Source organism: Rhineura floridana, chromosome 9 (assembly GCF_030035675.1).
Source record: "Rhineura floridana isolate rRhiFlo1 chromosome 9, rRhiFlo1.hap2, whole genome shotgun sequence".
In the NCBI taxonomy this organism is placed as follows: domain Eukaryota; kingdom Metazoa; phylum Chordata; class Lepidosauria; order Squamata; family Rhineuridae; genus Rhineura; species Rhineura floridana.
Window position 1 is genome coordinate 117,735,848 of NC_084488.1, and position 14,294 is coordinate 117,750,141.

General features: G+C 41.6%; 1 protein-coding gene across 7 annotated transcripts in view; it reads right to left on the reverse strand.

Annotated features, from left to right (window-relative positions):
* CTNNA2 (catenin alpha 2) overlaps positions 1 to 14,294 on the reverse strand; it is an 810,025-nt gene that overhangs the window by 196,135 nt on the left and 599,596 nt on the right. For all 7 annotated transcript variants that reach the window (XM_061583441.1, XM_061583440.1, XM_061583443.1 and 4 more), the window contains one exon: positions 1,869 to 2,021. In XM_061583441.1, coding sequence (XP_061439425.1) covers positions 1,869 to 2,021 — 153 coding nt within the window. The remainder of the gene's footprint in view (positions 1 to 1,868; positions 2,022 to 14,294) is intronic.

Sequence of the window (14,294 nt, forward strand, 5' to 3'; positions counted from 1 at the left end):
TTTTACACCTGCAACATCTCCTGCCTGCATGTCCCAAGGGCAGGGCATTCATTATGCACCATGTAAATTAGACCTTTGCAAAAGTGAATCATGCAACAGCAGGAGGTGGGCAAACAAAAATTTCCCTACACTTTTAGAAAGAAAACAACTTTAGCTGCACAGCGACAAACCAGCCAACCTATTCATGCTCTTCTCAATCAGTTTAATTTTTTTGCATTCAACCCCCTGCAAACCCATAAGCCCCAGAGCTGAGCTGGTCCTAAAGCATGACAATGTGGTTGGCACCAACTGCAGTGGCTATGCAACCCCAAATGGGATGCCTGTGAGGGGTTTCCCATACCACAACGTTCATGTTTGCACATTATATTATAAGGCAAACTATGGCTTACTGGGACTGTGCAAACATGTGGGTTCCCAGAAAGGAGCTAGCAGCTGCTTTAGTCTTTTTGGCTCCTGGAGCATGCTAAGATGTGGCTTATCATGTCATCTGAACCCAGGCTCGAGGTTAAGCAAAGTGACTGTGAGCTCCTCTAGGGGAATGCCTATGTTTTCAAGGAATGTCAGCTTCACTGGGTCTACACCAAGCTAGGAGTTTTACGCAGGCATGCCATAGGAGACATACCGTATGCACAAAACCTTAGGCTATGGTCCTGAAACCACTTAATCCTCAAATAATAATGATGATGATGATGATGATGATGATGATGATGATGATAATAATAATAATAATAATAATAATAATAATAATAATAAAGGCTTTCAGTCTGAAAGGAACACCACTATTTCTATTTTATTTATGTTGTTTAGGCATATAAGGACCGTTCACCAGAAAGCTACCCCACATCCTCTTTTTAATACTGCATTAAATATTTTGGAGAGACAATCTAATAATTACCCAATGTGCTTTCTAATCCATTTCTGTCAGCTATAGTGCACTGGAACATCTATTTGGCTCTGTGCCTGGTACACATAGCCACCCAGCTGTACTGCTTGGCTGGCAAAGATTTAAGTGAAATCTACTTGTGGATGTTGGAGACATTTATTGACAAAGTAGAGGAAATATGGGTGAGCCCTCAATCGACAAGATGCAGTTTAAGCTTGTGGTGAAATATAAGACACTATAAGGCTAAATTGGGGAAATAAATAGATTTTAACTAAACCAAACGTGAGACATCTCCACTCCTGAAGTGAAAAGTCAAACACACACACACACTGAAGCCTGATTCACACATAGTGCTAAGCCATGGTTTGTTTAGTCAATGTGTGGGTTATTTAAATGTCTAGCAAACTAACCATGATTTGTTTTTTAGCAACAAACCATGACGTAAAGCCATGGTTTCTTGCTGGCTTACAAACCATGGCTTTTAAAAACGTATTTATTTATTTATTATATTTATATCCCTCCCTTCCTCCCAGTAGGAGCCCACGGCATTATGGCCAAACGCAACAGCCCTGCTTAACTATGGTTTGTTTGGCTATTCCTAATGAGGCAAGAGCTGCTAGAAACAAAACCAGCTTTGGCAAAACAAGCCATGGCTACTGTGCTCATCTGTCTCGTAGTTTGTTGAACAAACCATGGTTAAATCTCAACTTAGAATTATGTACAAATCCAGCCACTGTATTTTTGGCAGTCCTATTGGCTTCACAATAAGCAATGGCTCACAATAAACCCTAAATGTGCTTTGGGCTGCAATCCTCCTGTAATGTCTCTATTTGGATTACGTCCCATTGAGATCATTGGGGCTCACTCCCAGTTATATATATTATAGGATTGCAGCTCAAGTAACTTTTAATCAGAGAACTTTATTTTGTTTCATCACATCCCCACCAAGGCAAGGTGTTGCGCCTCTGCCAGCAGTCCAACTTACCTCCACTAACTTGTTTGCGTGTTCGCGGAATACTTGAGCATATTCTTTCACTTCTTTCTCATTACCACTCTTGGCTGCTTCAATGAGAACCAGTAACGGAACATTGGTCTCGAGGAAGGAATCAGATATATGATCCATCACTGCTTTCCGGAGCTGTGATAAAAGAAAGCAAAGAACAGTGAGCAGCTGAACATTTGACATGGTGCCAACAACATTGATCTGCCATTTGCCATAATAAATGCACCTACCATTCCTTACCAAGCTGTTGCAAGACTTGGTTTTTAGCCTTTTATTTCATATTCTGCATTAAGAACAAATGGAACCAACATACACACAGGCAAGAATCTGATTGAACAGCTAGCACAGGATGGGTGTGTCGGGGGGGGGGCAGACTTCTTTAGCTGAAACATCCCTGTCACGCCTCATTGACTGAATTCATTCAGTTTTGCTTGCCCAATCACAAAATGTTCAGGGTAGCAATCAAGAGAGTGAAATGAATAAAATGTCAAAAATAAAATAAAATAAATGAAACACTTTAACACATAACAAATATAGAAGGTCGGTCCTTGCTACTAGAGTCTTTAAAGACAACCTAAGACATTTTGGTGTCTGAGGCAGGAAATCTTATCATTTATTTATTTAATTAATGTGTATCCCACCTTTCCTCCCAGCAGGAGCCCAGGGCGGCAAACAAGGCACTAAAAACACTTTAAAACATCATAAAAACAAACCTTAAAATACTTTTTAAAAAGGGTTAAAAACATTATTAAAAACATATTAAGCAAATCTGACACAGAGACAGACTGGGATAGCTCTCAACGTTCCTCTTTCAACAAGCCTTTTAATTTGAGACCTATCCCAGTCTGCATCTGTGTCAGAATTGTTTAATATGTTTTTTAATAATGTTTTTAACCCTTTTTTAAGGTTGTTTTTTTAAAATGTTTTTGATGCTGTTTTGTTTTAACATATTTTAAGATCTGTTTTTATGACGTTTTAAAGTTTTTTGATGCTTTGTTTGCCGCCCTGGGCTCCTGCTGGGAGGAAGGGCGGGATACAAATAAAATAAAATAAATAAATAAACTTAAAAGGCTTGTTGAAAAAGAAAAGTCTTCAACAGGTGCCAAAAAGATAGCAGAGATGGCGCCTGCCTAATATTCAAAGGGAGGGAGTTCCACAGGGTGGGTGCTGCCACACTAAAGATCTGTTTCCTATGTTGTGCAGAACGAACCTCCTGATAAGATGGTATCTGCAGGAGGCCCTCACCTGCAGAGCGCAGTCATCGACTGGGCATATAAGGGGTAAGACGGTCTTTCAGGTATCCTGGTCCCGAGCTGTATAGGGCTTTGTACACCAAAACTAGAACTTTGAACTTGGCCCGGTAGCAAATGGGCAGCCAGTGCAATTCTTTCAGCAGCGGGGGGACATCTTGGTGATACCCTGCTCCAGTGAGCAGTCTTGCCGCCACATGCACCAGCTGCAGTTTCTGGACCAACCTCAAGGGCAGCCCCACATACAATGCATTATAGTAATCCATCCTGGAGGTTACCAGTGCATGGACAACAGTGGTCAGGCTATCCCAGTCCAGAAATGGCCGCAGCTGTCTCACCAGCCAAAGCTGGTAAAATGCACTCCTAGCCACTGAGGTCACCTGGGCCTCTAGTGACAAAGATGGATCCATGAGCACCCCCAGACTACGGACCTGCACTTTGAGAGGGAGTATGACCCCGTCCAAAGCAGGCAGTTGACCAATTATCCAAACTTAGGAACCACCAACCCACAGTGCCTCTGTCTTGCTAGGATTCAGACTCAGTCATCCAGCCCACCACCGAGTCCAGGCAGCAGTCCAGGGCTTGCACGGCCTCTCCTGATTCAGATGTTACAGAGAAATAGAGCTGGGTATCATCAGCATACTGCTGACACCACACCCCAAAGCTCCTGATGACTGCTCCCAAGGGCTTCATACAGATGTTAAACAGCATGGGGGACAAGATGGTACCCTGCGGCACCCCACAGCACAACTGCCAGGGGGCCTAAAAACAGTCACCCAATGCTATTCTCTGAGAGCGACCTTGGAGATAGGACTGGAACCACTGTAAAACTGTTCCTCCAATACCCATCTCACCAAGTCGGCCCAGAAGGATACCATGGTCAATGGTATCAAAAGCCGTTAAGAGATCAAGTAAGAATAACAGGGTCGCATTCCCCCTGTCCTTCTCCCAATAAAGGTCATCCATCAGGCGACCAAGGCCGATTCAGTCCCATAACCAGGCCTGAACCCAGACTGGGATGGGTCAAGAGAATCTGTTTCATCCAAGAGTACTTGCAGTTGCTGAACCACAACCCTCTCAATCACCTTCCCTAAAAAGGGGGTATTTGCAACCGGTCGGTAGTTGTCACAAACCAATGGGTCCAGGGTGGGTTTTTTCAGGAGTGGTCAAATCACCGCCTCTTTCAAGGCAGCTGGAACCACTCCCTCCCACAATGATGAGTTGACCACACCCTGGATTCACTTGGTCAGACCCCCTCAGCAAGCTTTAATAAGCCAAGAAGGGCAAGGGTCGAGAAGACACGTTGCTGGCTGCATCATCTCAAGCACCTTCTCCACATCATCAGGCCACATCAACTAAAACTGTTCCCAAGAAATTGCAGCAGACGTTGCACTGGACACCTCATTGGAGACTACAGTAGACGTGGAGGGGGCATCAAGACTGCTATGGAGGCGAGACTTCCGGGAAGGGTGATTCGCCTGTGCTGCCTCTGAGACAAGCTCTTGTCTTAGATGAAGTTTTTTCAGCTTTAATCAGTCAGAATGTTTTTTTTTTTTGACTGGTTAAGATTTTCTCCTGGTCAGGGAGAAACGTGAGATTAACCACAAAGCCTGTTTTTGTTGGGAGGACTGGATTTCATTAATTTATGAGAGAAAGTTCAGCCAGCGAATGCCGGACGGACTTCCATCAAAGCTCTTGCTGATTAAGCGACACGTTTATCTTTTCTTCAAAGAAAAACGAACTAACAGGCAAGCATCCTTCTTTCCATTTTTTTTTACTTGGTTTAAATTGTTGCACCAAAAAGAGATTTGTCAATGAATCAGCTATAAGGAACTGGGTGAGTTAAAAAATTTCTCTTTCACTCACGAAACTAAGGAGGAAAGAAATCGAAAAAAGCTTATCTTTGTTTTTATTGCAAAAAGCGGGCCTGGAAGTGCATTCTAAAGATATTAACGGAAGAGGGGTTTTTATTTCGAGGAGGGGAAAAAAATAAACAAATTTGATTTATGAACTTTGGAGTATCATGTCTGGAACTATTTTTTTTTTGGTCTATTTCATTTTGACGAATCTGCTTATTCACGACGCCACTAACTGCTTGAAGCTGGGAACTAAACTTGTTTTGTTTTCCTGAATATATAAGAGATAAGACAGGCTGTATTGATGTCTGCAAGCCTGAAACATTAACCCAATTGTGGCTGAAATAATTTTTTGTTTTTGTGGTTTTAAGAATGACAACCAGGAAAGTGACTGAGACCATGGAAGAAATTATGTTTCAGAAAATAATGAGTGAGATTGAGATAATGAAACAAACCCTGAGACAGGGCAGACAGGAGATGAAAATTGAACTTAGCAAAATGATGCAGGAGTTTAAAAAAATAGGGGATTCTGTGAAAGAGGATTTTGATGGGATTAGAGATGAGAAAAGAAAAATTAAAGGGAAGATACAAGCCATGGAGACTGGAACAAATGAGGAATTGGAAAAAGATCTGGAGTTTACGGATGTTAGAAATAAAGTTTACTGTTTGGAATTCAACGTTGTCTCTGAAGAAACTAATGAAGATATTAGTGATAAAGTTATCAACGTCTTGGATAATTTTCTTGACTGGAATGATGTGATGGAGCTTGACATAGAAAAAATCTATGGAATTAATTACAAATATGTGACAATGGAAAAACTCTTAAGAGATGAGCCAGTGCATTTTGTAAAAAAGAAGAGCAGAGAAGTGACTTTACAACAATATTTCAGCAACATATTTAGAATTGATGGCAAGGACATATTTGTGAAGGGGGAAATTCCCATCAGACTCTTGTTATATGACTATGGCTATGACAGCAAGATCATCATGGGATACTGATAATGGATGAATGGATACTGAAACCACTGGATTTAACAGGACTATTGAAGATGGAAGATGGAATTAATATTGATAATGGAAGAATGGTTATGGAAATTATTGGACCTAATAGATTCGACGAGATGGATTAATCGATATATTTATTTGGATTATGGCTATGACAACAAGATTATTATGGGATACTGATAATGGAAGAATGGCTACTGAAATTACTGGATTTAACAGGATTATTGAAGATGGAAGATGGAATTAATATAGATAATGGAGGAATGGCTATTGAAATTACTGGACCTAATAGATTTGAATCAAGATGGATTAAGCGACATGTTTATTTGGAGAAAAATTGAAAGATGTATCTCTCAAGGAATTGAAATCTCTTTTGGACTTTTTGTGGAAAGAATAAAGTAATGTTTATGAGATTTGATGATTAATTAAGATAACTACTGGAGGAAAGTGATTTTGTAATATAATTTTAGAGATAGGATTGTTATATATTGTAGACCTATGGTTGATCTGTGACAAATCGGAAGTCAACATTTTATTTTTTTTGTATAATTGTTTTTGTTTTGTGTTTTTTTTGTTTTTGAAAATTTGAATAAAAATTAATAAAATTAAAAAAAAGACTGCTATGGAGGCGAACAACTTTACCCTCAAAGTGCCTTGCAAACAATTCACAGTGGGCCTCTGAAGGGTCTAAGACTCCATTTCCTGGAGTTGATGTCAACATACCCCTGACAATATGGAAAAGCTCAACTGGATGGCTACTTGAGGATGCGATGGAGGCAGAGAAGTGGGCCTTCGCCGAGCTCATCGCCACACAGTAGGCACGGTTATGATGTTTTACTCGTGCCCAATCAGCCTCACAGGACGTCTTTCGCCACTTGTGCTGTAGCTGTCGTCCAGCCTGTTTCATTGCCCTTAGCTCACTGGTGTACCAAGGTGCAAGCCGGGCTCCAGAGTGCCGGAGAGGGCGCTCGGGGGTAACTGTGTCGAGAGCCCGACGTGCCTTGCTGTTCCACAGCGTGACAAGGGCTTCAACAGGGTCACCTGCTCTATCTACTGGGAACTCCCCCAGGGTATTCAGGAATTGTGGATTTGATTAGTCTCCGGGGGCGGACCATCTTAATCTGTCCACCCCCACTACAGAGAACGATCGGAGCCATAAGTCTAAACTTCACCAGGAAGTGATCTGACCATGACAATGGGGTGACATCCACCCCCCCATCTCCAGACCACCCCTTCCTTCATCTGGAGCAAAAACCAAGTCAAGGGTGTGCCCTGCCCAATGCGTCGGGCCGGTGAGAACTTGAGACAGCCCCATGGTCGTCATGGAGGCCGTGAAGTTCCAAGCCGGAACACTAGAGGCAACCTCAGCATGGACATTGAAATCACCCAGGACTATCATTCTTGGCTGCTCCAACGCCACAGCCGAGATGACCTCCACCAGCTCAGTCAGAGAAGCTGCCGGGCAGCAGGGTGGACGGTACACCAGCAGCAACCCTAGTTTGCTGGTGGTAAAAATATGATGGTAAAAGATAACATGCATACAGACATGCAAATAAGCTGAGGACTAGAATCCCCTTAAACCCCTCTTGATGTTTGGCATAAGGAGAGTCAGTCTTTGCACAGGAGGGTTGACTAAATGATTGTGGTGATCTTTGTTCTGTGGAACCATCAATGTAGACTGGGGTTTCCCAAATGTCTGAGTTCAGTGAACCTTTGATGAATTTGGAAAATTGTTCGCAACTGCACCCCAATGCTTAGGAATGTAAATGAAATAAAGTCAAGAAATATCAATATATAATCAGCATTTATGAATCATAAATCACCATAACTAGGAATCAGAACATGTAAAAAATGAGGAATACTGTTGTATTATGGAAACCTTATTAAATACAGAGGCTCCTCACTGGCAAAGGAGGTGCACTCTGCAAATGCCCATCCCCTTTATTCCTGAGGCTCATAGTTCCTAGTTCATTTTTGAAAAACTGCATTCTACCTTGTAAACTTCTTTTCCACCCCTAGGCCCTTTCTGACCCCCTTTTGGTCCCTATATCTTAATTCACTCCCTTCACAGTCCCTTCAACCCAAAGGGGTCAATATCAGCCACTTTGGGAAACCCAAAAAGATTAAGTAGAAAGCCTGCTTCCACTGTGAAAATCAGAAGAAATGATAGCCAGACATTAAAATTAGCTAGGGGACGTAGATGATCCATTGAGTTACCTTCCACAGCTATTATAGTCAGAAAAGGAGAAAATGTGGAAAGGAAGAGTATTGGATTGCACAGAGTGGAAAGCGTGAGAAGAGGAATAAGGGAAAACCAGTCAGTGGCAGAGAGGCTTTCAATGTTGGGGAGTACACGGTTTAAATTTAAATAAAAAAAGACAGATTTCTACCAATCTATGTCTGATCAGGTACATATTGTGGTTAAAACCAATTAAGTTTGTGTACCTTGCCTAGCTAAGGTGTTCTGTGGTAGATTACAAAATGGAGCAATTACCTTAACTGACCTCCAGTCCACCCAAGAGATATATGATTAAATGAGATGAATTTCTTGTTAGACACTCAGGCTAAATGGCTGCAAGGCTGTTGGCTTTGAGTGCACAGGTTTTCATTTTTAAAAATGATTACATCCCCAAACCTTAAGGATATATGCTAAGCAATGACTGTGACACAATCAGAGGACTATTGCAGTCCTAAGGATGACTTCAGTAACAGGCAAAAAAAGTGCAGTTACAAATAAGAAATAAGAATAAATAAGAACAATGCACACCTTATATATAACACTATTGAAACAATTATTGTGAACAAATGTTTACAGAGACACTAGAAAAATTTGTTGCTCGTTTGCTTGCTTGCTTTTAAGGTCAGACTATTGCATTAGCTAGTTTTTAATTTCATTGTTTGAATTTTCATTTGTATTAATGTTTGTGTGTGTATACATATATCCATCTCATTATATATACAGTATTTTTCCCTTCTTGATTTTATGTTATACTTTTATGTTTTTAAATATTTGTAAGACACAAAGGCTCCAATCCAATACATGTCTACTCAGAAGTAATGGGTTTAATGGGACTTAATCTCAGGTAATTGTGTATTTTAGTATTTTAGTATTTGTATTTAATGTTTGTAAAGATAGTTATATGTTTCATCTTTTTTTTCTCTAATTACTTTTGATTTGTATTTAATATGGGTTTATTATGTTAATCTCACTTTTGTTGTATGTTTAAATTGTTGATTTGATGATCAGGTGGTTTTTAAATTGAATGTAAATATATATATATTTATCCAATGTACACCGCCCAGAGAGCCTTGCTATGGGCGGTATAAAAATTGAATTAATTAAATAAATAAATAAATAAATAATTGTGTATTGGATTGCAGCCTTAGAGACTTTTTACATGGCAAGCAAGCGATCAATTGAAATTATTTAGTAGTAGTATTTTCTGTATGTGAATTCAAAAGTGAGTTTTGTAACTATTGAGGAAGATCTTCATTTGGTTCATTATACCACATTTCTTTTTTATATTTCTTTTTTAATTTAAGTCGCTTGGGGATATTTTAGGTAACAAGCGACTAATAAGTTTAATAAACAAAAGAAATCATAGAATCATAGAATAGTAGAGTTGGAAGGGGCCTATAAGGCCATCAAGTCCAACCCCCTGCACAATGCAGGAATCCAAATCAAAGCATTCCCGACAGATGGCTGTCCAGCTGCCTCTCGAATGCCTCCGGTGTCGGACAGCCCACTACCTCTCTAGGTATTGGTTCTATTGTCCTATGGCTCTAACAGTTAGGAAGTTTTTCCTTATGTTCAGCCGAAATCTGGCTTCCTGCAACTTGAGCCCATTATTCCGTGTCCTGCACTCTGGGATGACTGAGAAGAGATCCTGGCCCTCCTCTATGTGACAAACTTTCATGGACTTGAAGAGTGCTATCATATCTCCCCTCAGTCTTCTCTTCTCCTGGCATTACATGAAGCTCTGCAGTATACAAGCTGATATGACCTTTGGGTCACATTTGTAGCATGTCATTGGAATCATTCAACTTCACTGTAGAGTTAGTTTTTTTTGTTTTTTTTTAAAGGTACTTTGTACTTTTTTCTTTTACAAATAATATCAGCACATCTTTTCAATTCTCTTCACTAGATTTAATTTTTATTGGAACTCTCATGCAAACAAGTGTCACAATTACTTTCCAAACTGAGCTTTTGAAGTGCCCTTGTAGGCATGTTGAAAGGTATAGTTAACAGCTTTTACATATGTAATGGGATACCAAAAATTTAGCAATCTATCAACAATAGCCTATAAGGAATGTCTTGACAAAATCATTTGTTAAAACGTGACAGGAGTGTGAACATAAGGCATTCTTCTAATAGCTTGAACGGATACATGACAAGGGAATATTAATTGTCCCAGACAAGATATTCAAAGGTATTAGCTCAGCAGAACCAGTCTATTTTATCCAATTAGGGTCATTCATCAACGTAAATAACTGTTGGAAAGCTAATCTTATTCACTCACCCACCCATGCATTGCAACAAAGACTAGGATCTGCTTGTGAATCTTTCATAAGACTAGCCACGCTCGTCCTTAGTGGGGGAGGGGGGAAGGAGACTTGTGGCAACTTGAAGCAAGACTAATCCATAGGCTATGGTCTGCTCCAACAGGTGTGCATGGAGAGTGTATATGTATTTTCCAGGAAAACAATTGTCAGTGGCATCACTAGGGTTGGTGTCACCCAGTGCGGCCCGCAGTGCCTTCTCTCTCAGACTCTGAGCGATCGCGTGCGTGGCAGAGCACGCACGTGCCCTCTAGGAGCGTGCAGCCGAACGACAGGGCCTGGGAGCGCGCCGCCGCCTCGTTGTCTGCCGCCGCTTCCACCTTCTAACAGCCGAGGAAGGCAGCCAGCGCGCCACGCGAAGACTCTCGTTGGTGCCTAGGCGGTGCCTGGGGGGGGCAGCTCTGGGTGTCACCCCCGTCTGGTGGTGTCACCCGGTGCGGCCCTCATCTGCCGTACCGTCCTAGTGACGCCCCTGACAACTGTTCTCCTCCAGAGTTCCATAGAGAATCCCACACAGGGTCAATGACCAACTCAGACCATTGCCAGCCTTTTATTCCCCAGACCATCTCTTACGAAGCATAAGGTATTTGGTGGAGACTTCTGGAAAAGTGGCAAGCAGGTGTTATCACCAGCTCAATAAAGAAGCAGAACACTCCAAAAGAGTATAATCAGCATCTTGTAGTATTTGTAGTACAAGGGTGGGGAATCTTTCGTCCTGCCCATGTTGGTGAACTACAACACCCATCAGTCAGTTGTAGCTCACCAACATCTGGAGGGCCAAAGGTGTGAACTATGAGCCAGGAAGTCATGTGGTGTAGTGGTTAGAATGTTGGACTGGGACCTGGAAGATCAGGGTTCAAATCCCCACTCAGTCATGAAGCTCACTGGGTAGCCTTTGGGCAGTCATAGTCTTTCAGCCTAACCTCCCTCACAGGGTTGTTGCGAGGATAAAATTGGGAGGGAGAGAACTGTGTTTGTATGCCACCCTGATGCCTTGGAGGAAAGGTGGAATATAAATGTAATCATAATTTTAAAATGCTTTTTTTATTTATTAGATTTATATCCTGCCCTTTCTCCCAGTAGGAGCCCAGTTTTAAAATGAACTGTACGATGGTATAATTGTAACCTCCCTAGGACCTTAAGGTGAAGGGCAGGTAAGAAATCTTATAAATACATAATCAAATCTTGCAGCAGCCATGAACTCTTGGCAAGCAGCTATTTGCTCAATCTAAGGCCCACTCCCCGACCCCCACCCCTAAATTTGGAGATAATACCACTGAGCTGCCTTACAAGTTCTTGAATGGATTATTGAGCTGATGCATGAAAGTAAACTCTTTAAATCTCTTATACAGTATAAATGCTAACTATTATGGTCACTGTTATTATTAAGTACAAATAACAAGCAATGATGATTCAAGCCTGGCATGTTCCAATCCATTATTCAGCTCCCTGACAACATTTGCTGAGCTGTGGATGCAGCAGTCATGGGGGTAGGGGGTGGGCAGAGACACTGTGGACCACAGACACTTCAGCAACCAACATTATTATTTTTTTTAGGTGCCCAAGGGGCCAGGCAGGCACTTGGGATTCTTCTAGCCATCATATCACATGAATAAATACAAAAACAAACTAATCCATATATTTAACCAAAGCCAATTGATGCCATACCAGGAGAGCCAGTTTCTGTATTGTGTCTAGGGGGGAATGAGAAGCCTCACTTTCTCTCTCTGTGCAATCTGCGCTGCTTTTTCATTAGGGACATAGGAAGCTTCCTTAGACAGAGCCAGACACTTGGTCCATCTAGCTCAGTATTGCCTACACTGGCTGGCAGCGACTCTCCAGGGTTTCAGACAGGAGCCTCTCCCAGCCCTACCTGGAGATGCCTGGTAATGAACCTAGGACCTTCTGCAAGGAAAGCAGATGCTATGGCCCAATCAGACCCAATTCTAATTGCATTCAAAGGTTAAACTGCCCTTTACAATAAAAGCAACACTTTTTATTGTTCGGTAATGATTTCCCCTGCCCACAAACACATGCACGCGCGTGCATGTTTAAAAAGGATGCCTCTTTGCTACTTACAGTCATGAAGGGAACTACATGGCTTAATGCTAGCCTGAGACAGTCATGCCACAGTTGAAGACTGATTGCCCTCACTAACGGTTACACTTTTATCAAGGTTCTGGTGCTATAGATCTCACTACTAACATAAGTTTACCAAACCTTTACTTGCAATGGAGGCAAACAGCATTGCTTTCAGTGTTTCCCTGTTTCGTGTGTGGTGTCCCGAGAACCCATTGACAGCCCTACTACGTGCTGCTATTGTGTGGGCGCAATCAAATATTGATTGGCACAAACAGAAGTGAGCCTTTCAGCTGCAACTTAATCACACCTGCAGACAGAAATTGTGCCTTCAAATCAACGGCTGTATTGCTGGAAGGCGGGGAGGGAGATCCAGGCAGTGTGCTGATAAAATAAAGCAAACAATTTGTGCTGAAAAAAGTAAAAATAAAGCTATGAACCATGAAAAGACATGAAATGTATATGTGGTATTTCTGGTCCTCTCTTTCCTGACAGTATCAGGTTGGTAATAATGGCAGGCGAATTCAGAACGTCCCAGATCCAGTAAGTCATTTTTAGGCATTTCAAGGGAAGCTAAAAATATTTCTGAATTATTATTATTATTATTATTATTATTATTATTATTATTATTATTAATTTATTGGATTCCTTTTAACATGGTCTGTTTGTTTAAATACCTTGCTTTATAATCAAATTTCAAGATGGCTACTGGCAGAGGTTTCAAGGCAGAAATTATTGATGTGCAGGAATATATATGGAAGACAAGAAGCTCTCATACACCGAATCACACCACTGATCCATCTAGCTCAGTACTGTCAGCACTGACTGGCAGTGGAACTCTATGGTTTCAGACAGGGGACATTCCCAGCTCTATCTGGAGACGCCAGGTATTGAAACTGGGACCAACCTTCTGTGTGCAAACCAGATGCTCTGCCACTGAGCTACAGATCTTCCCCAGAATTGATTAAAGCTCTTCAGAAAAAAGAAGTAGTACTGATGTGAGCACATCAGGATTCATTTTGTGCTATGATGTCATCAATGAAAATGTGCAACCTGAATTAAAACGACCACAAAAATAAAACTTGTACATATAGATTGACGAGCCCCGATCTGGCACTCAGTGTTGACCAAGACATGGGACGTCAAGCCAGAGTATTTATTAGTCAACCAATGAATGAATTCATTCATTCATTAGTCAACCATCAAGGAAGTGGCACACTCCCACAACCATCAGTTGGGAAAGGCTGAAGCTCAGTGGCAGAGCAGTTGGCTTGCATGCAGGTTCAGTTCCTGGCATCTTCAGGTAAGGCTGAGAGAGACCTGTGCCTGAAAACATGTAGAGCTGCTGCCAGTCAGTGCAGACAATACTGAGTTAGATGGACCAAAGGTCTGACTCATTATAAGGCAGCTACCTATGTTCCTACATTGGATGCAATGGATGGACTTCTTCAGATAACCTAATTCCAACTCAATGACGTGTGTGTGTGTGTGTGTGAGGGAGAGAGTAAGAGAGTGTGAGGGAGAAAGGGAGAGAGAGGGCACACAAAGGTTGTGTTGACTGAGTTGGATATGAAAGAAAAGAAATGGAACTTGACAGACCTGAGGTAGAAAATCCATTTTGTACCCTATTACACCCTAAATAACAAAAGGTACTCTTT